General features: G+C 40.3%; 5 protein-coding genes across 9 annotated transcripts; 1 reads left to right on the top strand and 4 right to left on the bottom strand.

Moving 5' to 3' along the window:
• The first annotated feature begins 1,146 nt into the window (after positions 1 to 1,146).
• LOC127376126 (piggyBac transposable element-derived protein 4-like) lies at positions 1,147 to 3,171 on the top strand. Its single transcript, XM_051422730.1, has one exon. It carries the CDS (start codon positions 1,147 to 1,149, stop codon positions 3,169 to 3,171), a length of 2,025 nt encoding a protein of 674 aa, XP_051278690.1.
• A 3,276-nt stretch (positions 3,172 to 6,447) lies between these two features.
• LOC127375464 (arrestin domain-containing protein 3-like) lies at positions 6,448 to 10,784 on the bottom strand. 2 transcript variants are annotated; one of them, XM_051421344.1, is made up of 7 exons: positions 9,837 to 10,784; positions 8,803 to 9,242; positions 8,627 to 8,687; positions 8,337 to 8,508; positions 8,063 to 8,150; positions 7,721 to 7,977; positions 6,448 to 7,042 (listed from the first exon to the last, which is right to left on the bottom strand). In XM_051421344.1, the coding sequence occupies exons 2-7, from the start codon at positions 9,059 to 9,061 to the stop codon at positions 6,914 to 6,916; spliced, it is 966 nt and encodes a 321-aa protein (XP_051277304.1). In that variant the 5' UTR covers positions 9,062 to 9,242; positions 9,837 to 10,784; the 3' UTR covers positions 6,448 to 6,913. The 2 variants fall into 2 exon arrangements, with proteins under 2 accessions (XP_051277304.1, XP_051277305.1); XM_051421345.1 differs by lacking the exon at positions 6,448 to 7,042 and adding an exon at positions 7,055 to 7,447.
• Positions 10,785 to 10,930: 146 nt separating this feature from the next.
• LOC127375462 (arrestin domain-containing protein 3-like) lies at positions 10,931 to 15,057 on the bottom strand. Of its 2 annotated transcripts, none has more exons than XM_051421340.1 (6): positions 14,719 to 15,057; positions 14,543 to 14,603; positions 14,317 to 14,464; positions 13,998 to 14,094; positions 11,823 to 12,079; positions 10,931 to 11,491 (listed from the first exon to the last, which is right to left on the bottom strand). In XM_051421340.1, the coding sequence occupies exons 1-6, from the start codon at positions 14,975 to 14,977 to the stop codon at positions 11,207 to 11,209; spliced, it is 1,107 nt and encodes a 368-aa protein (XP_051277300.1). In that variant the 5' UTR covers positions 14,978 to 15,057; the 3' UTR covers positions 10,931 to 11,206. The 2 variants fall into 2 exon arrangements, with proteins under 2 accessions (XP_051277300.1, XP_051277301.1); XM_051421341.1 differs by having other exon boundaries at positions 14,317 to 14,441; positions 14,719 to 14,802.
• Positions 15,058 to 15,178: 121 nt separating this feature from the next.
• Positions 15,179 to 18,979, bottom strand: LOC127375459 (arrestin domain-containing protein 3-like). The gene is made up of 6 exons (XM_051421335.1): positions 18,639 to 18,979; positions 18,463 to 18,520; positions 18,232 to 18,379; positions 17,827 to 17,923; positions 17,234 to 17,490; positions 15,179 to 16,934 (listed from the first exon to the last, which is right to left on the bottom strand). The coding sequence occupies exons 1-6, from the start codon at positions 18,895 to 18,897 to the stop codon at positions 16,677 to 16,679; spliced, it is 1,077 nt and encodes a 358-aa protein (XP_051277295.1). The 5' UTR covers positions 18,898 to 18,979; the 3' UTR covers positions 15,179 to 16,676.
• A 352-nt stretch (positions 18,980 to 19,331) lies between these two features.
• On the bottom strand, positions 19,332 to 26,695 carry LOC127375461 (arrestin domain-containing protein 3). 3 transcript variants are annotated; one of them, XM_051421337.1, is made up of 7 exons: positions 26,348 to 26,695; positions 24,064 to 24,108; positions 23,895 to 23,955; positions 23,444 to 23,594; positions 22,964 to 23,060; positions 22,630 to 22,886; positions 19,332 to 20,617 (listed from the first exon to the last, which is right to left on the bottom strand). In XM_051421337.1, exons 1-7 carry the CDS (start codon positions 26,607 to 26,609, stop codon positions 20,360 to 20,362), a joined length of 1,131 nt encoding a protein of 376 aa, XP_051277297.1. In that variant the 5' UTR covers positions 26,610 to 26,695; the 3' UTR covers positions 19,332 to 20,359. The 3 variants fall into 3 exon arrangements, with proteins under 3 accessions (XP_051277297.1, XP_051277299.1, XP_051277298.1); XM_051421339.1 differs by lacking the exon at positions 26,348 to 26,695 and adding an exon at positions 25,224 to 26,289; XM_051421338.1 differs by lacking the exon at positions 26,348 to 26,695 and adding an exon at positions 24,232 to 24,839.
• Positions 26,696 to 26,850: the final 155 nt, after the last annotated feature.

Raw genomic sequence — 26,850 nt, 5'->3', positions numbered from 1 at the left:
GTGTTACACCGGAGGGAGAACACTGCAAAATAATGGCAGGGGATAATAGATGGCTTGTTTATTAATTAATTAAACACAGGTATGACTACAGTTCAAATGCAGAACTAGTGTTATATTAAAATTTTATGATATGATAATACACATGTCTACAGTTGGTACATGTTATTTAAAAGTGTCTAGGAATGTAAAAGACTTTTACACTGAAAATAATAATTAAAATCAACATAGAAAATTGCATATTGTGGGCCTGCAAGCACAAGCAGCGGTGGATCAATCAAGCTAATCAGGGAAAGCTCTTCACCCACAGCCCTGGAATAAAACACAAGACTATCTGCCCACATTCAGAAAATAGAGGGAGGTCCCTAATTCCACAATAGCCTATAGGGCTTCAGATTCATGTAGGAACCTGTCAGAGGAAAGAAGCATGTTTATGAATGAACAAGCTGCTTCTCTGCCCGAGTTCAGTGTGTAGTCTGTTTAGCAAACGGGTGAATAAGGAGTCCTGTGTGATGTGGAAACATCCATCATTGCATTTAATCATGTTTTGTGCGTTTTACGCATTTCCTTATTATGAATGCATACATTAAAGCCTTAATAATGTGTAAAACAACAGAGATATGGGCGGTGCAAGACATTTTTTGCAGTTTGTGAGCTGTGTACAGTGGCTATTAGAAAGTTTTCACATCCCCAGCTGTTCGGTTAGCCAGCTGATTTACAGAATATGATTGTGATGTTTGGGTTTTACGCAGTGGTTTCTGTATCTCCGCGGCCTCAGAGATGGGTATCCGGCTTATTGATAGTGGTGAATGCCAGCGGGCATTAGAACAGCAAGCGGCCATCTGCCAGCCTAGCGAACTAGCAACCCCACCAGCTGCAGTCGCAAAACGCCCTACAAAGCAGGACATGCATGCAGCTTCTGACGTCTGCGGCCACACTGCGCTACAAAGCCCAGAAAAACCAGGAGCGGAAACAATGAGAATCAAGCTTATAGACGCCGCATAGGTCCACGACCAGCAAGTTTTTGAGAAGAGGCAGCCGTTAAGTGCACATCAGTTCATTTTTGGATGACCGGTTTGTGCGATTATTTCCCCACGTTGAAAAAATATATATAAAAAGACTCATGCAGGGGCACTTTAATACCCCGACATGGCGACGGCAAGAAAAGGGAGAGAGCTTTTTACTATTTTGGAAACTAGCGCGGACACAGAAAGTACCACGGTGTGCGACAGTCAAGACTCTCCGCTTAATCTTTCAGCCGATGTGAAGTGGTTCGAAATCCCTTACAGAAAGCCCGACTCGGACGAGGAAGACGAAGTGCGGGAGGAGGAGGAGGACGGCGAGGGGGAGAATGGATTCACGAGCACGGCAGCCGCGGCGGAGACTGCAGACGCGGCCAGCTTCATCGCAGGAGGAGGCTGCAACATAATTTTGGTCACTGGTAGTAATGGGATCAAACACGACGAGGAGGAGTACGCAGAGGACTGTTATTATTCCACATCCACTAACTGCTCTGATACCACCTCAAACGATTCGGATATTGATTTCTCCGATTTGGAGGAGGAGGAGCGCAGGAGTTTTTTCAGCTTTGAAGATGACTTGGACGATGACTGCACTTCTCCCGACTTCTGGGGTGAACCTGACCAGGTCATTTCAATCGAACCATTCTCCGCTGTCAGCGGCCCTCAGCACTCGCTGGGGGACGATGCTGACACCCGTGACTATTTCCGGATACTCTTCCCAGATTCTCTTTTTGAACACATGGTAGAACAAACAAACAAATACGCCCTCTATCGGCAAAGGAGGAGTGGAAAATCAGACCCCCACTGGCACCCCACAGATGTCAGAGAGATGAAAGCCTATGTAGGTCTGAATATTCTTATGGGCATCAACCAGCTTCCAGACACTGGCATGTACTGGGCCAGTGACATTTTCATAGGCAATGCAGGCTTTAAAAAAACAATGACAGCCAGGCGCTTTGAAAAACTCACCCAGTATCTCCAGCTGTGTGACCGTGAGTCTGAGCCTGTGCGTGGAGAGCGTGGTTATGATGGCCTCTTCAAAGTCAGGCCTCTCCTTGATGTGGTGGAGAACACCATGTGGGATGCATACACGCCCAATCGCTGTTTGACCATAGACAAGTGTGCCATTGTCATGAAGGGACGCTTCTCCCCCACCCAGTACATGCCCTCCAAGCCACTGAGGAAGGGGCTGACGGTGTGGATGCTGTGTGACTCACGCTCAGGCTACTGCCACCGGGCCAAGATCTACGTAGGCAAGCCCAGTGAAGACGAGGCAGCGGCTTCCCTGGGCTACAGGGTGGTGACCTCCCTCGTGCGTGGCCTGGAGGGTCAGTACCACCATCTCTTCATGGACAGCTTCTTCACCTCAGTGCCCCTCCTCCAGCGGCTGCTGAGGGATGGACTATACGCCTGCGGGCCCACCATGCCAGGCCGCAAAGGTTACCCAGAGGTCCTCCGTCCCCGTAATGTAGGAAAACTGTCCCAGGGTGAGTTCTACCAGTGCCAACGGGGAAACCTGGTTGCTACAGTGACACGGGATGTCAAGGTGGTTAGCTGCCTCTCCACCAACTCTGCTCCAGGGATTGTGGGTATAAGTCCAGGCAGGCAGCAGCGAGAGACAGACGGGGAGGGTGAAAGCGACAGCATGGAGAGCTCAGGTTTGTCTTTCGGCGTACCTCGACCTCTGCCCTTGCTGTTGTACCAGGAGAACATGAGGGGCGTTGACCTGTGTGACCAGCTGAGGGAGTGCTACCAGGTCGGCAGGCCCTGTAAGAAGTGGTGGCGCTACTTCCTGTGGTTCTACGTCAACCTGTGCATCGTCAACGCCTACATCATCCTGCGGGAGAGCCGAGGGGGAACGCCACCAGCAGGCTTCAACGGCAAGCAGTTCACCCAGCGTCACTTCCGGGTGCGCCTGGCGCAGCAGCTGATTGGGGACTACCAGGGGGCGAGAGGCATGGAGCGGGCAGCACGCAAGAGACACGCAGATTCACCCATAGAGTACGGACACCGCCTGGAGCGCATGTCAGAGCGCTCTCGCCGCTGCAGGAACTGCACCAACAAGGGACTGCGACATGAAAGTGTCTTTGGCTGCAAGATATGCAATGTCCACCTATGCAGGGGAGGATGCTTCTCTGAGTTTCATAAATAAATTTGAACTTTTGTTTTTATATCCTTTGTGTAATCAAACAACTTGTGTCAAGGGATTTTTTAAACAGTAAAAACTATTTGTAATTCCAAAGGTTACCACTACAAGTGCACAATATAGTCACACACTTTATGTAGAGCTAGTTTTAGGATAGAAGTATTATTGCACGTATAATAGAGAAAATAAATGGCGAAACTGTAGATTATTTGAATTAGTATAGAATGTTTTGGCAACTTGCCTTCTGTAACTGACAGAATTGCCTTGTGTCACTTTTTTATACGTTTAAAATAATGAGAAGGATTTTATATGAAAAAGAAGAAATTGACTTTTCTGCACTTACGATAGATCAGAAAATGTTTACTATGGGAAGTTTATCTCTCTGCTTTTCCAAAATAAAAACTTCATTATGATGTACTTAAGTGAATCACCTGTTTCTTTATGCGCCACTGAAGCCAAGAGGAAAAATAATGTTAATGAAATCTGAGCTTGAAATCAATCTACACTGCTTTGAAATAGGCTCAGTTTTGGACGCTCCTGTTCTTTCACATATATGAAAATCTGTGTCTCCGGTCCTTCAAGGGGACACAGCTTGGAGCAATTAGAGAGTAGAAAAAGCCCCTCAGTACTCTCCAGCCAGCGGACCTAGAGATGCCATTTCTTCCTCCAACCGCACTACAGACACAGCCATCTGTGGCTCTATTACACTGGGTCCAAACCCAGAAAGTAGTACTTGTTACTGACATGATTGGAAAACGGAAGAAAGATGGCAGAAACACTGGCAGAAGAATCTTAATGTCAGATTGTTCAGAGTAAGATGAGTGAGGACATTCATTTAAATCATGTAAATCGGCATGGACACAATTAGTTAAACGAGGGTGTGCTGGATCAAAGCGGTTCCTGCAATCCCAAGAGAAGAGGACAATTGAATTAGGAGATATTCGTGACTAGTGAAACACAATGTTGTGTGTTTTCGTCAAAGCTTTTCTGTCCATACTGGTATCAGACTTGCGAGCTAAAGGCTGTATGTAGGCAGAGATAGGCTGCTTCAGCGGGTCAGACTAGTCGTCTCCTGTGTCTCCTTCTGAGGTCTCTCTCTCTCTCCTCTCTCTCTCTCCCTCTTTAGCACACTGTCTATCTCTCTCTCTCTCTCTCTCTCTCTCTCCCCCCCTCCTCAGGCTCTTCTGTGCCATCCTACACATCCCCACACACACACACACACACACACACACACACACACACACCCTCCCTTCCCCTTCACTCCGCTCTCTTGCTCTCCCTCAGCCGTTCCCCAGCTGGGAGAGGGTTAGTCAACTGGACGGCCATCCCGCTGATCTGCAGGAGCCCCTTTGGGGAGTTACCATGGCAACCGTGGCTGATGAAGACAGGGAGTCGCCAGCAGGCCCGCATGGTTGTCATGGTACTCGCTCTGGCTACGGAGGTGGGAGGTGCCAGAGGCCACACCTCCTTACCCCTACTCCAAAACCAGGCAAGGCTGTGGTGTGTGTGTGTGTGTGTGTGTGTGTGTGTGTGTGTGTGTTGTGTGAAGGGAGCTGGCTGGTTGACAGCCTGCACACTGTACACGGAGCCAGACTGGTTACCAGGCAGGCTTTGCTACAGCATAGCCAAGACCACGACTGCTGCCAAAAATGAACTGAATGACATGAAACTGCTGCTCTGGAGACGTCTTTATGCAGGTGTAGGATTCAGGGATTAGAGGAATTTGTCACACCGTGTTCTGCATCATACCAAACCGCACTGAAAGTTTCTATTTTAGTTTATTGAAGAACATGAACCACACTGCTGCTTTGCAGATATCTTCATGCAGGTGTAGGAGGCACAATTAGCTAAATCGGCATTGTGTACTGTGCCACATAAAACCACACTGCAAACTTCTACTCCATTCTATTCAATCGTACAGCATTAAGACCCTGTATTTTCCATTTCACATTTTATATTGTGTCAGTGGCTGTCAGTCTTCCTCCCACAAAGTCATTATACTATCAAACTTATTACAGTTGCTTGCAATAATTGATACATTAAAAGCTGTTTTAAGGAATTTTTATATATTATTTGAATTACCTTTTATGTGTTTCCACTCAAATATGAATACATTTTCTAAGAAGCTCAAGTGACACATGATGACAAGTCAATTATAGCAGATGTGAGCTGGAATGGTTTAATTTTCCAGTTCCCACAATAGCAGCGCAGAGGACATGTACACCAGAACAGCGGAATGTGAAGCCCATGTTTGTCACTCCTGTGCTTAATGTTCAGAGTCGAACATTGTCAATTTTCTTCACCGTTTTGTGGTCTGAACGTGAAATCGTGAGGCCCTATTTGTGCATCAGAATCAAACACTGCTCTCTCCCTCTCTCTCCCTCCCTCTCTCTCTCTCTCTCTCTCTCTCTCTCTCTCTCTCTCTCTCTCTGAGTAGGTGGGTGTGCTGTATGTGGTGTCACAATAGCCAGATCTAATGTTTCCAGGATGAATCCCAACCATAAAATGCTCAGCTCTCAACATGTTTCCCCTCCTGGGCAGGGAGAGATCTCTGAGTCTCTGATCAACACCATGGGCCTGGTTTCACTTAGGAACCGCTGGTTGGGTAACACATGTACTGTTAGAATCATGAATGTCTCTTTGTTCAATACTTTCCTGTGTTGCAAAAAGAGTGCATGGACAAGGATGAGCGTGAGAATCCCCAAACATCTAATTCTCAGCTCTTAGTAATTCATTGTTTGTCTCCCCGCTGCGATGTATGACTGTTTATTCCCAGCAGTCATGATGGTGAATGAATTCTTAAATCTAAATTGTTCATATCTGTTAAAATGACTAGTTTACCACAACATCAAAATTCTACTTTTTACATCATAATGTAGTGGTGGACTAATGAAGTAAATTCATTATAATTCATATTATATGAGTATGAGTATTATATTTTATACCACTACTCAATAGTCCCAACAATTCAGAGAGAAATACTGTACTTTTGTGCACCACTACATGTGTGCTGTTACTTTTCCCAACACACATTTTTACATTTATATAGAAACGTACAAACGTATATAATAGATAGATAGCGAAAGATTAAACCAATGTTTTCCAACCATTTTAGGCTGTGACCCTTTACAAAAAACCTCTTGTCACATTTCAGATATCTAGAGTTCCAGTTCCACCAAAGAGACATTTCCCCTCTAAACCTCTCACATGGTTTTATTTAAATAAAGTGTTTGAGGCTCAAAGATGTAAAATTTGCCAATATAACACAAAAATGAAAACAGCTTTGTGTGGCAGAAGAACTTTGTTTAATAAACTACACTACTTGGTGTAAAATAGTTATACAGCTGCACATTTCAACCAGCTACAACAGTAAAATGCTATAAAGTAATGCCGACAGTATGCATTGATACATCAATATAAACAATCTCATAATGTAATAGATTATAATGTTAGTCACATTTTGATGAGAACTTTAGTTGATAATACTTAGATTGACTTAAATGCAGGACTTTTACTTATAATGGAGTATTTTTACATAAATGTATTGGTACTTCTACTCAAGTAAAAGAGTAAAGGGGTGGATTTAAGTACATACACTCAAATACACTAAAATTAATCAACTGTTAAGACTGGTAGACTACTTCGTGACACACATCTCCCTCTAGTGGACAAGAGAACACACAGTGAGCAAATTCCCGGGCACTTGAGGTTGCTTGGACTTCCCCAAGAAACATCCAGCAGCATCCTTCTAAGCAGGAAGCTTTCTAAACCAGATGGATCTCTTTGGTTTCTGTTGATGTGGTTTTGGTGAACCCAAGAGAACAACCACAGGAAGTCGGATCTCTGGGTCTCTTGCCAGAGGGACATCAAACGTGACCTGTTACCAAGGAAACACAACTTTTAAAACTGTTTTAGCTCATGCATACTTTATCTGAATATGAATTACTTCAGTTAATATAAATTCAATAATAGTTCTGTAAAGTGCATGCTAATGTTGATACAATATTTTATTATATTTTATCTCACTGGAATCTTATTCTCTTCTTTTCATTGTACTGACTCTGGCTCTCTGTCACTACACCAGTGTTTAATGAAAATACTAACCTAATCCCTTTGGAGCTGATGGTAGGACAGAACAGGTTGGGCTGTAATATGACACCTTTTCCTACATGTATCTTCACTAGTGTGTAGACACGCCACAAGGGCTGTTCCATTCCCTCTTTCTCCCTCTGTTTCTGCGTCATACTGCCACTGTGTGGTGCTGTTGTCTTTGTGCGTGCTCCTTTTCAGTTTGACAAAAGGTTAACAGATGTGTTTTAGCAACCACCCCGTATCCAAGCCAAGGGTATTTTTCAAACAGCAAATCATCAATGGCATCTTAAAATGACCCTGAAGTCAAAAGGAGTTTTTCACGGTGCAATGACTCATCGTTTTTATGAAGAAATAAGAAAACTAAAACCAGATGTCACATGTTTAGGGTGTGGACATTTGCATTGCTCCATATTGAATTAAATTAATCCCCATTACACTGTGTTTATGAACACAGTATAAATACCTTGACTCTGTACTCGAGCTTCATCATGCAGCAGTTGAAGAAGGTAGGCGGGAGCTGTGGAGGGATGCTCAGAACTTTGGTTATAGTCCGACTGGTTTTAGCTGGAACCGAGTCTCCTGTCCCAAACAGGATGTCATTTGTGTGTACTATCCTCTTTGACTGAGCAGCAAAGGTCTGCTTCTCACACAGGTAGAATTTGGGTGTTACTGTGCGTGTGGATTCATTGAGTACTTCCACAGAGACTCCCATCGCCTCACCTATTATTTTAAGGAGGGAAAACACAGATCATTAATGTTTCTGTTGAGGCCATTCAGAAAAACATACTGAGTGAAATCAGCTTACCTTGCTTTACTCCCATTTTTTCAGAGGTAACATTCATAGTAACCTTTTCAAAGCCATAAAATGAAATCCTGGTCGCGTATTGTTGCTCCTACCGAATGAAGACATAAGCTGTCAGGGAGTAAAATCTTTAAATACCAGTTTGAGTCGGCATTAGCAGATCATTATAATGTTTGATACTGTTGACTGAGCTATAGGGATTACACACTTGACTGGAAAAACAAGTGGAAACTAAAAGAAAACCTGATTCAGTTACAATGGAAAATCATTTCCATACCTTAAGTCCGATGATTATCATGTCTGATTTGGAGGCAAAGGGGAACTCAGACTTGGTCAGGAAAGGGAACTCAGTCTTTGTTTTGTGGACAAGCCAGATTGACTGAGTCAGCTGTGCTCGCAAACTATATGTAATTTTGCCCCATTTCCCCTCATAAGATGAAGGCATATCTCTGTAAGGAAATATTTGAAATTAACAACATTATTTACCTTATTCACCTGCTGGAAGGGTTTATAATATACAAATTCTATGTACTGTGAAGAAGAATTACGTTAGAGAAGCAAACGTACACATTTGGAATCGCAAAGGTAAATGGATACACATTTCTCCCGGGGCTGATGATTTCTGAACCTTGTAAAAAGAAAATAAAAAGGACAATTTTAAATGTACATTAATCAACTTCACATCACCTTCAAGCTATTTCATTCTTTTTTTAAATTTGGCTTAAGAGAGAAACAATACGAACCATCTCCTTTGTTTTTGTCCTGAAGAATAATATGTTCAAAATAAAAGTATTTCTTCTTGTCGCTGTGAACCCCTGTGGCTTGTCCTTCCTGTTCATACCATGTCACCTTAGCTTTTCCTTTGGCTTTGACCAAAAAACACTGCACTTTGGTTTCCCCGCTGGTCACCACTGTCACCCTTCCTGAGAGGATGTCCCCAGGAGAGAAAGTACCTCGATCATTCACCTTGTTGTACTCCACTGAGAAATGTTTAACAGTCATGGTAAGACTACATCAAATAACCTTCCCAAAGGTTGGGGAGAGAAAGCACGATCCTCCTTGTATGAATTTACTGGAAGCAGGTTTGAACTGATCCACGGTGGTATTGAAGCGGGGCCTTTCGCCTTACAAAGATCAAGGCTGGCATATGCACTGTAGCAGCGGACCTCTCCAGAACCTGTATCTGTGTCACACATGATCACATGATCAAGAGCTGCAGGTGTCACTTTCACACAGGTAACTCTAGCCAGCAGCCCTGCAGGCTAAATTAGGCAAATGAATTTAAATTGACATTATGAATGTACTAAGGTAAAATGTTATAGCAGGATGCTATATGTGTGCAAATGCATTGGTGTTCCTCAGTGAATACTATTGAAACAAAGGTCAAAACCAAAATACAGCACTGCAAAATGAGCATACTTTATCTATAACATTATGTTTACAAAATTATATACCACTGTATAATGTGACTGCTAATGTGAATGAGTGGAATAATACAGAACCTACTATATTAATGATTCATGCAGTCATTAAGCATCAAGAGCCTTGATACATTTGTGCTCCAGAAGGTATACCTCTCCATAGAAGATGGTTCAGCATTCATAAAAGAATCACTACAGGTTGTTTTATTCAAGAGTTTTGATCAAAGAAACATCAAAAACAACTTGGCAACAAAGCAAAATGACATTGCGCCTGTTTTAAGGGTGGCCTAGTGATAACAGATTCAGAGTCAGTTCACGTTCCACAGCGTTTTTGTTCATAAGATAGTGCTGTTTACCTTCAGCCTGTACTCTAGCTTGATGATGGAGCAGTTTAGGATGGAGAGCAACTGTTCTCTAATGGTTGCTGGGACTAGGAGGGACTCACCTGCAAAAGGGAGACAAGAAAGGAAATCCATTTTTAAAACTGAATCAGTAGTTTATAGCAACATCACTGCTGCCTTTACCAATGTGAAATGGATTTTGACCTTTAGACGTCTTTACACTGAAAATATGTCGAGTATGTGCTATGTAATTGGAGTTACGTAAGTTTGAGAGCAAATAGAAATATATGCAAATTAAACATCAAGCTAAAGTAAAAATCACCTGTCAGGAAACTTAAACCAAGTGCTATGGAAATAAGAAAATGGATTATAGATTCCTTAGAGACCACCACGATGATTCTTCCATTAATGTTATCTCAACTTGTGAAGGTGTTTCTGCTGTTGATGGCATCATATTCAACTGAGACAACTTTGATGGTCATTTTACACAGAAAAATACACAGTGGAAAATAAAAATCTCATGTGAATCAAACAGCTGCTCAGCTCCATGCATGCAAATCTTGTTAAACCTGTGATTCTTACCTGTGGCCACAGGCGAGACACACGTCAGACAAACAGTGAAAGGAAAGAAAACATTCAGCCCTGCAAACTCATCACAGCTCACAAAAAAATATACATATACATTAGTTTGCTTCCTTAGTTGAGCTCAGCCTTGTATTTGTTGCTACCAGGATGCAGCTGTGGTAGCAACAAGAGAGAGAATTATTTTTGAATTAACAAATATATTAAATGGATATGTGCACAATGGAGATCAAAAATGAGTTGCAAGGATTTTGCACTGAAATGACAGCTGACAGCAACAGAGAAGGAGAACAGATTTAAAGTTGGACAGCGGCAGCGTGATTGGCTGAAGGGGAGATACATATCTGATTAGAAAGGAGAGTGTGAATGAATGAGGCATAATGAGAAGGTCGTCCTGACTGAACTTACGCTGAACTTTATTATGTGGTCAAGTTGAACCACCATGCCCAGAAGGGAGTTTTGCTGCTACCGTATAAATGTTGCAGTCTACAATTTCACCACTAGGTGGCAATAAATCCTACACACTGGTCCTTTAAGTTTTTTATTTGGCACATGCACACAGTCACAGTGAAACAGTTGTTGGCAGTGTTATCCTTGCTCTCAGGCTCCCTCCAACAATGCTCTGACAACAACAAAAGTCACAAAAGTAAAATGAGAAGCGAGCAAAAGAAAATCTAAGTCAAAGACAGCCCCCAGGTTTATGACAAGGAAGAAGAATGCATAGAATAAAAAAGATTATTATACCTTTTTTATATATATCTTTCGTCAATGTTCAGGAGTGCAATGCTAAATCTGTGGCATATTTATAGTGCACTGTGATATTTGTCAGACTCAATAAAGGTGGGATACATTGCATATGTCGCATAGGTGGGTGGGGCCTCCACAGGTAGGGGTGCTGCATGTTGTTGGGGTATTGTTAGTCGTTGGGGTGCTGTGTTCCGGGGTGCTTCCTTTGGGCTCGCAAATGCTTCAAATCCAAAGTCATCAGAAGCCGGTGGTTGTTTCTTAGCAGGAACCTCAGAGGCAGGAAGGATGACTATAGGGAGTTTGATCTCCGGGTCTGAAGCACATTTGACATCCAGATGGACCTGTGGAAGAACATTGTTGATGTTATATTGTTGGATTTAGGTAGGTTGTAGGTTTTCTCTCTCTTAACTTGAGTTGAGTTCACTAGTGTTCATTAGAGTTTAGAGCCTTTTTACAAGTTTCTTTTGTTACGTTTAGTATTTGCTGGGCTAGTTTACTAACAGTCAGTGAGAAAAATGTTCCCATTGCCCTTGTTTATATATATTATTATATATTTCTAGAAAGTATTTGTTTATAATATCGGTTGTTGATTTTTACAAAACTCAAAAGTGAAACTTCATTTACTAACTAAAAGTACAAATAAGACACAAACTAGCTGACCATCAACTTTACCTTCAGCCTGTATTCCAGCTTGATGATGGAGCAGTTCAAGATGGAGGGAGGTAGTTCCCTGGGGATGTTGATCACCTTGGTCACAGTCTCTTTGCCAGAGGATTCGACAGCCTCAAACTTCTCCTTAAGGATCTCATTTGTGCAAACTCTCCTGCGACCCTGCGCAAAGAAACTCTTCTTCTCATACAGTATGAATTTGGGCTTCACTGAACGAGATGAGCAGTTGTTGATTTCAGCTGTGACTTGGAAAGCCTCACCTGGAAAATGGAGAGAAGAAAGTTTGTCAATTTCTAAACCCAGTCAGTAGTTGATAGCTGATTATGATTGTGTAAGAGGATCATGTGTATGCAGTTTCTCTGTGATACACAGTAGGCTGATCAGTGGCCAAAGGGACACAAAAAAGTGCAACAGTATATTTTTACCAAAGACACAAAGAAATAAATAATTGAGCATTAGGTAGTAATAGAACAACACTAATGGTGTGGGTGTACATGTCACCCAGTAAGTATCAACAAATAATAGTACAGCAATACCAAAGCAGCTTTGAGCTAATTTAGAAACATATTTTGTCCAATAGTTTGATGAGTGGATTTTCCAAAATGTAAAATGCACATTATGTGTTTTTTTCTTTTTTTTTTTTAACCTATGGGATCCATTTAAAATTGTTTTCTTTATGTGTGTATATCAAAAAAATATATAATAATCCAACAGCACTGTCAGTCGGGCTATAGTAAATATTAAACTAAAGTCTAATATAATCTTATCAAATCTGCTAAAAACCTGTTAGTATAATCATTAAAACCATAAATATACTGCCTCATATGATGCCACTCAGTCTGTAATGTTGTATGTCACACAGGTTTTGCCCTCTTACACTGACACTTTAATAGTTTTCTATCTAAGTATTATATTCTATCTATTTCATTTTATCTAAGTATTTTATTCTATTGTATTTTATTGTATTTTAATGTACCTGGCTGCTATGACGACCCAATTCCCCTCCGGGGATTAAAGGGGAATTTGGCAACTATTTCAACTTAATAAACCCATTTAAAAATCATTTGGATGGTTAAATGGCCTGTTCCGGTGTTAATGGTGACTTTCCCCGCTCCCCCTAGCATCCCCAGGCGGAAAACCAACCTTGCAACTTTGGGACTACTGTCCCGTTAAGTTGGAAATAGTAAGTATCGTGAGAAGCAAGAACGAGCGAGAAACACAAACTGCTTTACGGCAATTCCACATAAACGCAATGTTCTATGATACTGTGTGTAATGTATTACCCACCTCGGTGGACATTGCTCCACACGAAAAAGTTGCCCGGCAACAAATGCACATCAGCAGCGATAGAAAGGGGGAGCAGGGTGCCGCAAGTGAGTTTTTTTACGACAGTTGTGTTAAATTATACGTCTGTAGGGGGCAGCTCGTTGAGAAAACATGCAACGACAAAAGTGAAAACCAGCGAAGAAATGGCTAGAGTTGCCAAGTTCCCCTTTAATAAAGTCTATCTATCTATCTATCTATCGATCTATCGATCTATCGATCTATCTATCTATCTAACAGTGATTCCACAAACTGAAAAAAGGGACTTAAAGTAAAAACATCTACAATCCCTCCCCACTGTTCCAACAGAGTGATCCCTTAAGGTCCAGCTTCATCAGCATCAGCTTCAAATGGGTGGACAGGTGGGCTGAGGCAAAAAATATGGAGCAAAGGAATAAGGAAATGTTGATTTATGGACACTAACATCCTGGTGCTGATTGGTATGTTTATGTTAAGGTGGAAAATACAATTTCCTCCTTCCAGATTAACACATGCACCAAAGCAAATATTTGTTGTTGGACCTGTATTAAGCCTCCCCACACCTCACACTCTTTGTGCTTTTGGTATGTACTATGTTCAAGTTCCCAACAAGTCCAATGTACGCCTCCTGGTAATCTAGCTGTCTTTCAAGAGAAAGTTTTGCAGTGTCATCTTTCTATTATGCTAGAGCATCAACAAATGAGGGTTTTCTTCTGCCAGTACCAAGTCATTCCCATGATTCCACTCCAGAGAGTTCACAAAAACATTTCTTCATGACACAGTGGGTTAGTTACGTAGGTCCTAAATTTTCATTTTCATGTTTCCAGTGGCTGAACAAGTATTAGGCAAGGAATCAAAATCCCTCTGGATTCTTACCTTGTTTGTATCCCATCTGCTTGGTGTGAACATCCATTGAAATGGTTCCAGAGCCAAAAAGTTTGAGAGATTTGTCCTTGCAACTGTACTGAGGTTCCTAAAAGAACAGACCCCCACCTTAAATTCACAAGTTCTACTCTGCTTAGACAACATTCATTATTAATTCATCACGCTAAGAGAACAAAAACATAGTGATTCAGATTTTCCGGTGATTATGCACTAATGAAAACATACCTAGGAATATTATATATGAATATAATATTAATGTTACACACTGGACCTTTAAATGGTTGCATTTTTAAGGGAGAATATTTCGTACCATAAGTCCAGGAATATCCATGTCTGCTTTGGACTCAAATGTGAAGTGGACTTTGGCCTTTTTTGTCAGCTTCATCGATTGTTTCAGCTCTGCCTTCAACTTATGAACAATTTTCCCTATGGAGGCTGTGAAAGATGATGGGATTTTTCTGTAAAGTACACAATACATTTTATTTAACTTAAGTAAACCATCAATCTAAAATAAAGATTGAGTAAAGTATAGTTACCTGTCAGGAATCTTGAAGGAAAAAGGAAATACATGTCTTCCTTTACCAAGGACTTCAGTTCCTGGAACAGAATTAAGTATTATATATCTTTAAACAGCATGTTTATAATGGTTATTATTGATTGCATTAGTTAGAATGTATCGCATATCAATGGCTGTATTAATTAAAAATGTTACCATCTTGTCTTGCCTCTCTCAAGATGTGGTGTTTTACATCATAATATTTCTCATCAGCCCAGTACACGCGATGTTGATTTTGCCCGTAATGTTCAGTCCAACGAACTCGAGCTATTCCTTGTCCAATGAAAATAAGCGACTGGATTCTACTCTCCTTAGAAACCTCCACAATGACTCTTCCATTAATGGTATCTCCATTTGAGAAGGTGTTTGTGCTGTTGATGGCATCATATTCAATTGAGAAATTTGTGATGGTCATTTTCCACAGAGATGTACACAGTGGAAATAAAAATCCACTGTGACTCCAAGAAGAGACGCAAGCCTTATAAACCCTGAACAGCTCCTCAGCACTATTTATATATCTCAAGCATGCAAATCTTGTTAGACCTGTTATTCCTACCTGTGGTCACAGGTGAGAGACACACGTGCACAAAAAGAGGCCCGAAAAAGTACTCAGCCCTGATGAGTCACCACAGTTTACTAAAAAATGAAAAACATCTTGCTTAAATTGCAACTTGATGGTCCTAGTTAAAGCAATTCATCATTGGAGAAGATTCACAATGAAATAAAAACCTTTATGATTAAAAAAAAAATACACAAATAACAATGATAAAAGAACATTTTGAAATATGTCATATTATTTCACAATTTCAGGTTCATTTATATATTATGTACCATTTATTTCTGTGAAGACTTATTTCTTTCATTATCATTTAATATTAAACACTTTGGGTCTTTATAAGAATTGTATCCAGTTATTATTTACAATAACCACAACTACTTTAGATAGTTATGTACTATTTTTCATGGACATTAATAAGTACAATAGTTGTAGTGAGTAGTTAAGTGTGTTTTTCTCGCTGCCAGGATGCAGCTGTGATGCAATGCCTTAATCTTCAGTTTTAAGACAGTAAGTGGAAGGTGAGGGATCAAAGTTTGGAATTGGTAAGTAGTTTGAAAATGAAAAAGAATCTGAGGATTCTTAGAAATAGAATTTCTAAGAAATATGTGAGGATACGAGACCTCTGTAACCCGCTCCTCATCTGTGCTTGAGGTTAGTGGCTCAAGGCTACATTAGCCAATAGTAACATAACTCAACCAGTCACGTTGCATCATGTAAGTTTAAAGGTCCAGTGAGTAACATTTAGGAGGATCTATTTGTAGAACCTGGTATGTTTTCAATAGTGTAAAATCAGCTGAAAATAAGAATTGTCTTTTTTTACTTTATAAGGAGGCACTTTTATGTGCAGTGGGTGCAGGTCTTCTTCTATGGAGTCCACCATACAGTAGCCCAAAACAGACATAATACTGCCTCTAGATAGGGCCTTTTATGTTTTTCATGAGTTCACAGTTCACAGTTCGTGATTTCTCCTACATGCTTGGAAGGCGAGTGGTATTTAGCAAATGTTGCAATCTGCAATTTTACTGCCAGATGTCAATAAATCCTACACATTGGTCCTTTAAGTTTTTTATAAGTCATATGCACACAATCACAGTGAAACAGTTGTTGGCACAGAAATTCTTGCTCTCAGGCTCCCCCCAACAATGCTCTTACAATATATACAAAAGAAAATCACACAAGTAAAATGAGAGGAGAGTAAAAGAGAATCTATGTCAAAGACAGCCCTCAGGTTTATGACAAGGAAGAAGAAGGGACGTACAGTGGCTCGCCTGATGGAGCATGCATCCTATGTGGGCTGAGTCCTTGCCAAAGTGGCCTGGGTTTGGTTCTGACCTGCTGCCCTTTGCTGCGTGTGGTCCCCAATCTCTCTATAGCCCCTTTCCTGTCTATCTTCAGCTGCCCTATCAAATAAAGGCATAAAAAGCCCAAAGGAAGGAAGAAGACTGCATGGAATATCTCCGGTTCTACTTTAACGATTTAAAAAAATAGACTTTTTTAACCATCCATTGTGAGTCTGACAGTGTTTCAGGAGTGCAATGCTAAATCTGTGGCATATTTATAGCGCACTGAGATGTTTGTCAGAAACAGAAAATGTGGGATACATTGCATATGCTGCATAGGCGGGTGGGGCATCCTCAGGTTGGGGTGCTGCTTGTTGTTGAAGTGTTGCTTGTTGCTGAGGTGTTGTGTTCCAGGCTGCTTCATTTGGGCTTCTAAATCCAAAGCTATCAGAAGCAGGTACCTCAGAGGCAGGAAGGATGACAATAGGGAGTTTGATCTCTGGGTCTGAAGCACATTTGATATTCAGATGGACCTGTGGAAGAACATTGTTGACAATTATTTACATTGTTTGCGCACAATGAAAGAGGGATGGCTCCAGATAATGGTTGGTATTCATAACTGGAAGGTTTTTGTACTAACTAAACCTAATTCAGTAACTTAAAGCACAAATAAGACACTTTAAAGAATGAAAACAGGAACACAGACTCATCACTCAAGCCTCCAACCAGTAGCTAATCTAACAAGCTGTAATCGAGACTATCAACACAAGAATGTCTCAGAAACAGGAAATGAAGGATTACTTTCCACAAACTAGCTGACTATCAACTTTACCTTCAGCCTGTATTCCAGCTTGATGATGGAGCAGTTCAAGATGGAGGGAGGTAGTTCCCTGGGGATGTTGATCACCTTGGTCACAGTCTCTTTGCCAGAGGATTCGACAGCCTCAAACTTCTCCTTAAGGATCTCATTGATGCAGAGTTTCCTATGACCCTGAGCAAAGTAACTCTTCTTCTCATACAGTATGAATTTGGGCTTCACTGAACGAGATGAGCGGTTGTTGATTTTAGCTGTGACTTGGAAAGCCTCACCTAGAAAATGGAGAAAAGAAAGTTTGTCAATCTCTAAACCCAGTCAGTAGTTGATAGTGGTTATGATTGTGTAAGAGGATCATGTGTGTGCAGTTTCTGTATGATACACAGTAGGCTGATCAGTGGCCAAAGTAACAGTATATTTTCACCAAAGACACAAAATAAATACATTATTAAGCATTAGGTAGTCATTTAATACCAGGCTGACATACCGAACATCACTGCTGGGTATGGGAGGGTGTGGTGAGCAAATAACAGAAGTGTGTCATATGACTGAATAAGTAAGGGCAGTTAATCAAAATCTCTCTGGTTCCCTCTACCAGATTAGATTATTACCTTGCTTGTATCCCATCTGCTTGGTGTGAACATTCACTGAAACGTTTCCAGAGCCAAGGAAATTGACAGATTTATCCTTGCAACCATACTGAGGTTCCTAATCAGAATCAGAATCAGAACCAGAAATACTTTGTTTGTTACAGTTGTTCAAGGTGTTCACAATGTTGAAGAATAGAATTAATACTTATATTACAATCTAACACAATATATATAGAATATAAATGTATATATAGGTGTATACATATAAGTAAAAAATAAAAATGGAAATGGAAATATAATAAGAGCCAATATACCTTATAGTAATAATAATAAAATATATACAATATATGCTATATATAGAAATATATTCTACTTAGACAACATTTATTATTAAATAGTGTAATTTTAAAGATGATGATTTCGTACCATAAGTCCAGGAATATCCATGTCTGCTTTGGATATGAATGTGAAGTGGATTTTGGCCTTTTTTGTCCGCTTCATTGATTGTTTCAGCTCTGCCTTCAACTTGTGAACAATTTTGCCTACGGAGGTTTTGAATGATGATGGCATTGTTCTGAGTACAATAATAGAAAATTAACATCTTGAAGTACAAGATCAATCTAAAATAAGCATAATAAGTAAGAAAAGTATAGGTACCTGTCAGGAATCTTGAAGGAAAAAGGAAATACATGTCTTCCTTTACCAATGACGGTGCCTGGAACAGAATTAATTATAAATCTTTAAACAGCATGTTAATAATGGTTCATTATCAATGTCATTGCCTTAGTTACAATGTATCACATATCAATGGTTGTATTAATGAAAAATGTTACCATCTTCATTTGCATCTCTCAAGATATGATGTTTGACATTATAATATTTCTCGTCAGCCCAGTACACACAATGTGCATATTGCCCGTAATGTTCACTCCAGCAAACCCGGGCTTTTCCTTGTCCAATGAAAATAAGCGAATGGATTCTACTCTCCTTAGAAACCTCCACAATGATTCTTCCATTAATGGTATCTCCATTTGTGAAGGTGTTCAGGCTGTTGATGGCATCATATTCAATTGAGAAATTTTTGATGGTCATTTTCCACAGAGAAATACACAGTGGAAAATCTAAATCTCTGTTGTAACCATGAGGAAACTCAAGCCTTTTAAACCTGAATAGCTGCTCGCCACCGTTTATGTATCTCCAGCATGCACATCTTGTTAAACCTGTTTTCCTAATGCAAATCTGCACACCATTCATTTTCATTCGTGCATTCAACAAACAGAGGCGTGACATAATGCTGCTGATTTTATCCAAAAATGTAATTTTAAGTATTTCGGACATCAAAAATGTACTTTCATTGTATTTGGGTGGCAGCAATAGGCAGATATAAATTTGTCTGGCCAACTGTTATAACTGTTTAATTAAGTTTTAAATCTGTTATATGCTAGCCCTTCGAAATATTTGAATTGACGTCACCGCTCATGTGAATCAAGCCTCTATGTATACAAGTGCTGTTTAGTATGATATAATTTCTGGGCAAAAGCAAGGATGTGGTTTATTTCCAAAGCATTTCATGTTTACAGAGTTTGTGCCATGTTCATTCTTTTGAAAATCATTCTTAACACAAATAAAAAGAAACTAGACGTTTTCTGTTGCTTTAAACCATAGATGGAAAATGTGAGTGTGACTTTTACCTACTGCTAGTTCTTTCAGCATGCAACTACAAACCGGTTTAAACTACAATGTTTACCAGTTCAACATTTCCTCTATGTACTCACACAGTCAGAAGACAAAACAAGAGCAAGTACTGAATTATCAGACACTTAAAAAAGAGGCTGTACACGGTTTGAGGTATATTCTAAGGCCACAGAAGAGTTCAGTGAAAACAGAGCAGAGAACGGTTAACCAACAATGACATCACCAAGGTTATTCGTTCAGACTTTAGAAACACACTCAGGTCTTTTTAATGACAGTGTGAACAGCACAAATCACATGGAATCTGATCTTTTCAATTCTGATTTGAGCCACTCTTGCAATATGAATATCAAAATGTATGTGACTTTTACATCATTCTAGAGTGACATTTGTCAAGTGGGTCTCTTCAAACTGGAATTTGATATTGGCCACATTAAAAAAAAAATCCTGTGGCCTTCTTTCTCCCTAAGTTAATCTGAGCCTCACAGAATCACAAACAGGGCAAAATCCTACAACTTAGGAGGGATGAAGACACAGGTCCCTGAACTCATACAAGGATCAGAAAAAAACACAGCAAAACAAACATGTTTCTTGCACCGACACTGGTGATATGTCAACACTGGAAAATATACTACTGACTACTGTCCAATACATAACACTAACACTACCCTGTATACAGGACAAAGTAACTATGTAACACAGGGCATATATAGTGGTGGTTTTACTCTGACCAGAGGGTTCGATAACAAAAACCTTGCTTTTTCAATTAAATATTGTAGCTGTAACCAAAAAAATACAGATGCATAAAAAACAAAACCCAGGATAGCCAAGTGTCTGTCCAGCTATCCTCACAGGCCTGTCACTAATATTTTTTGCCAAAATCTGTCAAAGGAGGGTACATTCCATATGCTCCATAAGGAGGTGGGGCATCCAAAGGTTGAGGTGCTGTTGGTGGTTGCAGTGGTACGCCCCATGCTGGTGGGTTTGTGTTCCCAAATGGTTCAAATCCAAAGTCAGAAGCAGCAGGTGGTGGTGCCATACCAGGAACCTGAGTGGCCGGCAGGATGACTATGGGAAATTTGATTTCTGGGTCTGAAGCATATTTGACATCGAGGTAGACCTGTGGAAAACATTGTTGATGTTATATTGTTGGATTTTATTTGTTCTTCTTTATATTACCAGAATTATACTACAGTTTTACATACAGTCACATTTATTAACATTCTATGTGCATAACCAACTAATTTAAAAAAACAACATTAACAACTAGAGAATGAATTGCTGTCTTTGAAACAGTTTGAATGATGAATAAGATCTGTTTAACAGGTGACACTACGCTGAATTGCTGGCTCTAAAAGTTAAATAATATTAATGTAAAAATGTATTAATAAAAAGGTGGAAGATTTGAAGGTGTGTTAAAGAGCTGTCAATATACTGAATCGCTGGCTTTAATTTTTTGGAAGTAACTGAAGGAGTATTGTAGTTGGAAAGGGGCTAATTACTTTGAATGGGACTAAAAACTTGAATATATCATATAGGTTTAATATGGTTTCCAACTGATTGATTAGACATAAGTTGAAAAAGTGTAGCAATGAGTTTGAATACAATGAAACATAGAGGTAGACAAGTGAGAATCAAATTGCTTTGAAAGTTGAATGTTATAATATATGAATGAATATTAGAAAATTTAAAGAATACTTCAAAATCTGTCTGTCTGTGTCTGTCTGACTGTCTGTCCATCTGTCAATCTCTTTGCTCATCTCAATCAGCTGTGTGTTGCCATGGTGATGCTGCCTGCTCCTGTATGTCTCCCGCCTGAGAGGCTTCATTAGATAGAGATTTTAGCTGAGGTGCACCACTCATGTTTGTGTTTCTATGGCCCAGACCATAACTCCTATCACCAAAATATGGATAATATCGGTCAGAAGAGAGCCTGCTGACCACATGTGATAAGATTTGAGTCTATAGAGTCCAAAATGTGACCCACTAGCTGTTGGAAGAACTGGCTGCTTCTGCTACACTCCTGGAATTTCTTCCTTTCTCCTATTTATAATGGAAGTAAATGAGGCAGTTGGTCCGGGCTCTTGTCGCTTGGAAGCTCATAAAGACGAACCCATAAGTCAGTTTGCTTCCACAGTCACATGTCTGCGACCAGCACAAGTTTTCCTACACTTTGATGTACAAATCATGTATGTGGAGTGAAAAATTTAAGACACAATTTTTATACGATTTTGAATCTTCTGTCCACTCTAGTTATAATGTCCCCCACTCTAGCTCTGAACATTCAGTGCAATACACACTATACTAATGGAAAAATCGCAGAAGGGCTGAAATTTTCATGAAGTTTGAACTGAGACTGTGGCTAAAACTATCAAAAGGTAAGAAAAAGCTGAATTAATGCCAGAAAGTCCAGCTTGTCGTGAATGGACTTTGTGTGTGAATGTATGAATTCAAGGATTTTCTAATTGACTTCTATCGTAATTCCATTCGTAAAAATGTTTTTTGTTTTATTGGGATTTGAACGTCAAATAATAGCTAAAATGTTGGAAAGATGTGGAACATTTCTGTGTTTTAATGGAGTTTATGGAGTAAACCCAGAAACTGGGAATTATCCATAAGGAATGAATGGGGGGAAAACATCTGAAAAATTTGAATATTTTAGCAAGTATGAAAAGGTATTAATGAGAAATAGAGCCTACTTGACCTACTTGAGCTGAATGTTTTGATGTTTGAATTAAGTTTCTACGTTAAAAAAGTAGTAGTTAAACGCAGAAAAAACATGACAGGGAAAAAAAGTAGAAGGACATATGGTTGCTGACTCAGCATCCACACCCAATGAGAGAGTTACGGGTTCAAAAGCCTTCTGGTTCTGCAAAGTGCAGCTGTAGGGTACTAAACAGAAGTCAGGATGTGTGTAAAAACACTGACACTGAGGAAGCGTGCTATTTTACTGTGCTGCAAAGTCAGGAAGCAGAGAACTAGGAGACACTCATCTACATAAAGAGACATAACAATATAACCCAATAACCCAATATCCTTTCATGTTTGTCTTGACTTCCCCACAATGTCAATAAACCCCTTTTCAGGAGACCTGATTTTTTTGTGCATAAGTAACAATGGACACATGCTTACCCTGAGTCTGTACTCCGCTTTGATGATGTTGCAGTTGTGGATGGAGGGCTCCATATCATGGGGGATGGTGATGACTCTTGTGACTTTTTCATTAGCAGAAGGAGGGATGGTCTCTCCCACTTCCTTTAAGAGGTCTTTAGTGTGGACTCTTCTCTTCCCTCTTGCAAAGAAGCTGTGCTTTCTGTACACACAGTACTTGGGCTTGATCTCACGGGACGAGTTGTTCTCAATGCAGGCCAGAATTTTTAAATCCTCTCCTGCAAAACCGACCAGGAATGTCAAAACAACCCTTACAAGATGAGTAAGTGTCAATATCAATTTTAGGGGCTCTCACCTTGGAAGAAGCCTGTTTTTTCAAGATTCACATCCATGGCTACTGTTCCTGAGGTGAAGACTTTCATTTTCTTATCCTTAGACTCGTGCTGTGGTGTCTGAAAGAAGACCAGATTAATTATAATGCAGTACACTTAAACAACAACAGAGTGAAAAAGATGCCTAATTAATTCAAGTTCCTGATGTGGTAACTGAGCCAATTCAAAGGGTGTATTGCTGATTTGATTTTTTATCAATTTCAATTTACAGCAACAGCAACATTGAACCGGTTGTGTACATTTTCAAACCTGTGTTTATACAGTGTGGGTTTGCTGAATGCAAATGAATGCAAAAACTCTCTCCTCGAGGCATATGGAGTTTAAACACTCCTTGCAGGTACTTCAGAAAGGCTGTATTTTGGTCATGCGACTGCTATCACCAGCCCACACAGATGTTTTTCCCTGTTGGAATGCCAGGAATGAAGATGTAACTCAGCCCATACCATTAGCCCAGTGTCACAGCTCAGGTCTGCTTTCGTCACAAAGTTGATCTTCGTTGAATCTTTCTTGTCGATCCTCATTGATCTGCTCAGCCTGGCCTCCAGTGAGTACACGATTTTACCAACAGAACCCGTGAAGGAGGAGGGCATACTCCTAAAGCACAAGAGCAGAGGGCAAGAACAACACAAGGAACTGACTGGACATTTTCATTTTTTTTGTTATGCATTGCACATACTCAAAAGCAAACACTCAAATAATTATACAGTTGGTTGATAAAAGAACACAGCCTAATTTAAACAGTTCTACAAAAATAAACTACAGTTGCAAAACCAGAGGATGATCTATTAAGATGTAAGTGGATCTATCATTATTTTACTGTTTAGAAATCTAAGTCTGGAGAGGATATGGGTTTATCAAACTCATTATGGAACCATTAAAAGAGTGATTACTTACTGGAACGGGATCTGAAAGTTGAATGGGTAAACATGGCATCCTGGGGCAACGACACTGCTGTCTGGAAAGCAACAGGAAACTATTGGTAGCTGTTGGTGGTTTTACAACCACTGCAACGAGCTTTTTGCATGTAAGGGCCTCACCACAGACAGAATTGTGAAATACTTACATGTTTCTCCATTCTGGCTTGTCAGTAGTGTTTGGTTGTCATCTCCTGGAGAAAAATCAACACACTGAATTAACAACTATTAAACATTTGTTACTTGGGCTATTAAACGTTTGGTCTAAAAATTGTGAAAATTGCAATTTTTAAAGCTTAGTATCACATTAGACAAACCACAAGAACACTCGAGAGAGCGCAGACACCTACAGTCACCGCTGAGGTGTTTTGTTTTCACAGCCGGTATGTTTTCCTGTATGTTCACACCCCAAAACTTAATGTGTTCCTGTTTGGCACTGCTTTCACCAAGCTTCATTCAATTCAGTTTTTTCATAATCCTGCTGACAAACAGTACCGAAAACATCTACTAACTAATAAAAGCAATATCACTTCTCACAATTGAGTAGCGGGAACAGACAATAGATAATCTTTGGCACTTGCATGACAAATGACAACTAATTGATTATCAGAATCAGTTTGTGATTCATTTCCTGTTGATTTACCAATCAGTTAAAATGCTGATTATCTTACTCTAATCATTTATTTTACAAGCATGCAGCAGATAAAGCAACACTTCGGTTTTCATTTGGCAAGCCTCCTCCACACGTGGCTCACCTGCCGCTGTGAAAGAAATACTAAACGTGAGCTATGTTTCTAGGGCGACTATATAAAATATATAGATACTGCTGACCACGAAAGGTCAACAGAGCAGAAACACTGGTCTATAGCCTGTTTGATATATGGAGAGTGAAGCAGGCAGAGGCAGGGCAGAGCAAGCTGGTTTGTGTGTGTGTGTGTGTGTGTGCGTGTGGTGTGTGTGTGTGTGTGTGTGTGTGTGTGTGTGTGTGTGTGTGTAAAAGAGAAGGGGAAAAGCAGATTTAAATATTTCTAAGGTGGAGAGTTAAGCAGAACTAAAATGGTTAGATAGGAAATGACCTAGGCTACTAGTAGAGTTGGGAGGGGTTACTTTAAAAAAGTAATCCGATACAGTTACTAATTACCTGCTCAAACTGTAGTCATTAACCTAATCCAAGTATCACAATATTACAGGAAGGTAACAGGATACTTTCTGTTACACCAAATATGTGAATAAAAACAAGAGAAAAAAAAGAAAATTTAAATAAGAAATTGATGCAAGTGTGTTCTAAAAGACAACAAACCCATGTGACCTTTGAAAAGGTGGAAATGGAAATGGAAAAACATGTTTAGCATCAAAAACGTTTCCTCTGCTCTGCATTTTTAAAGAAAAAAATTTAAATCCTTCTGAATAATCCACATTTTTAACTACATATAACTGTAATCTGATTACGTCTTTTTTTCTATAAATCATCTGATTACGTGTATTTCTTTAGATGTCCCTCTCTACAAACACTGGCACAAGCAAAAGCTGGCGACCTGCCACGTAAACACGTTCACGCGCCTTCCGACGGGCAGCCAATCATAGCGTGCCAACGTGGTGCGTCATCTGTTCTGCACGACGTCGAGCCGAGCCGCCTGAGGGACTTTAACCTGCTCTGATTTAACTCCTGGTTATCGAGGAAGGTCCAGGTAAACACACTGGTTGAATGACAGGTGGTGACACTTGGCACTGTGGCGGTGATTAAGATGTCTGAAGCTGTGCGCGTTCACAGACAGAAAAAAGGGGGCGTGTTCGGATATTGCACAATGGTTCTTACTCCCCCAGAAGAATTGGTTACTGTGATAATATCAGGACGTGAGGAGTCTGAAGAAACCGGACTGATCTCACTGTAGTAGGAGTCAACAATGCCAGGCATGCATTACAGACAGAGTATATTCATTGGTTACATTACACACTGTCCCTGCAGGTGTTCTGTTCTCTTATTGTTGATCTGTGATCACCTGGACACACCTGGCGGGGAGCTGCAGTCTGTGTGAGCTCTTCTAGTTAACCCTTCAACATGGTCACATTATTGTGTTACCTGTACACATTGTGAATAAACAAACAAACAAAAAAGAGTCAATAAGGTAAAATGCTTTCTTAGAGGCTGTTTGTTGTTTTGAACGTGCGTGGAAGTTTGTCAAAAGCGCTGCAAACTGTTTTGTTTTGTTTGTAATTTTGCCAAAAGCCAACATCATCCCCCACACTGCACCCCGCTTTCCATATTAAAACTGATTTGTTTCCTGGTTTTGTTTGTTTGTTTGTTTGTTTGTTTAAGTGACATATATCAGCATGCCGTTGATATCGGAGAGCCTCTATCGTGGAAACTTGTGCGCAGCAGCCAATCCATGCAAATAAAAAAAGGTCGACACTTTGTTTAATTGACCCACTTACCTTTCGCATCCTTGTCTCGGATAAAGTAATGTTTATTGCTGAAGTATTTTTCCTTGGAGTGGTAGACGACAGTAGTCTGACCGTGCCTCTCGGTCCACAAGACTTCGGCTTTCCCCTTGAATTTAATTAACAGCGAGTTTATTTGGCAGTCTTTGGCCACTTCCAGTGTGACCTGACCAGAGACCCAGTCGCCATTGGTAAAGGTGTTTTTCTCATTGATAGGGTTGCAGGTGACTTTGAGGCTCTTTACGGTGCTCGACATGATGCGCAATTAAAGGTAAAGTCAGGCTGACCGAGGAAATAAGAGGGACAACCACGTCCCACTTCCGCGCTGGGTGTGTCCCATTCCTGAGGTGTACCCTGCTTTCCCTCCTTCCCTAACGCACTTATTCATTCAAAATTCATTCATTAGTGTTCACCTTAGTCACCTTCTCTGTCTAAGATGGAAAGAAGGTGAAATCTAACTACTTTTATTAAAGTACCATACTTGAGTACCTTGAATG

The sequence above is a fragment of the Dicentrarchus labrax genome, unplaced genomic scaffold (genome assembly GCF_905237075.1).
Source record: "Dicentrarchus labrax unplaced genomic scaffold, dlabrax2021, whole genome shotgun sequence".
Taxonomy (NCBI): domain Eukaryota; kingdom Metazoa; phylum Chordata; class Actinopteri; family Moronidae; genus Dicentrarchus; species Dicentrarchus labrax.
The sequence above is the reverse complement of the archived record's forward strand: the minus strand, read 5'-3'. Positions and strand labels throughout refer to the sequence as shown.

What these genes read in the sequence shown, in the direction of transcription:
- LOC127376126 (XM_051422730.1), top strand. Translation starts at nt 1,147, where the DNA reads ATGGCGACGGCAAGAAAAGGGAGAGAGCTTTTTACTATTTTGGAAACT.
- LOC127375464 (XM_051421344.1), bottom strand. Translation starts at nt 9,061, where the DNA reads ATGACTGTTAAACATTTCTCAGTGGAGTACAACAAGGTGAATGATCGA. An exon ending in ACCTTTGCGATTCCAAATGT is followed by an intron (nt 8,509 to 8,626) that starts GTACGTTTGCTT and finishes ATTTCCTTACAG; the next exon opens with AGATATGCCTTCATCTTATG. An exon ending in AGCTCGAGTACAGAGTCAAG is followed by an intron (nt 7,043 to 7,720) that starts GTATTTATACTG and finishes CCTTGGTAACAG; the next exon opens with GTCACGTTTGATGTCCCTCT.
- LOC127375462 (XM_051421340.1), bottom strand. Translation starts at nt 14,977, where the DNA reads ATGACCATCACAAATTTCTCAATTGAATATGATGCCATCAACAGCACA. An exon ending in GAGAGAGGCAAGACAAGATG is followed by an intron (nt 14,604 to 14,718) that starts GTAACATTTTTA and finishes ATTCTGTTCCAG; the next exon opens with GAACTGAAGTCCTTGGTAAA. An exon ending in GCAGATGGGATACAAACAAG is followed by an intron (nt 12,080 to 13,997) that starts GTAAGAATCCAG and finishes TCCATTTTCCAG; the next exon opens with GTGAGGCTTTCCAAGTCACA.
- LOC127375459 (XM_051421335.1), bottom strand. Translation starts at nt 18,897, where the DNA reads ATGACCATCAAAAATTTCTCAATTGAATATGATGCCATCAACAGCCTG. An exon ending in TCCTTCAAGATTCCTGACAG is followed by an intron (nt 18,380 to 18,462) that starts GTACCTATACTT and finishes TATTGTACTCAG; the next exon opens with AACAATGCCATCATCATTCA. An exon ending in AGCTGGAATACAGGCTGAAG is followed by an intron (nt 16,935 to 17,233) that starts GTAAAGTTGATA and finishes GTTCTTCCACAG; the next exon opens with GTCCATCTGAATATCAAATG.
- LOC127375461 (XM_051421337.1), bottom strand. Translation starts at nt 26,609, where the DNA reads ATGTCGAGCACCGTAAAGAGCCTCAAAGTCACCTGCAACCCTATCAAT. An exon ending in AAGCCAGAATGGAGAAACAT is followed by an intron (nt 23,956 to 24,063) that starts GTAAGTATTTCA and finishes GTTGCTTTCCAG; the next exon opens with ACAGCAGTGTCGTTGCCCCA. An exon ending in AACTTTCAGATCCCGTTCCA is followed by an intron (nt 23,595 to 23,894) that starts GTAAGTAATCAC and finishes CTTGTGCTTTAG; the next exon opens with GAGTATGCCCTCCTCCTTCA.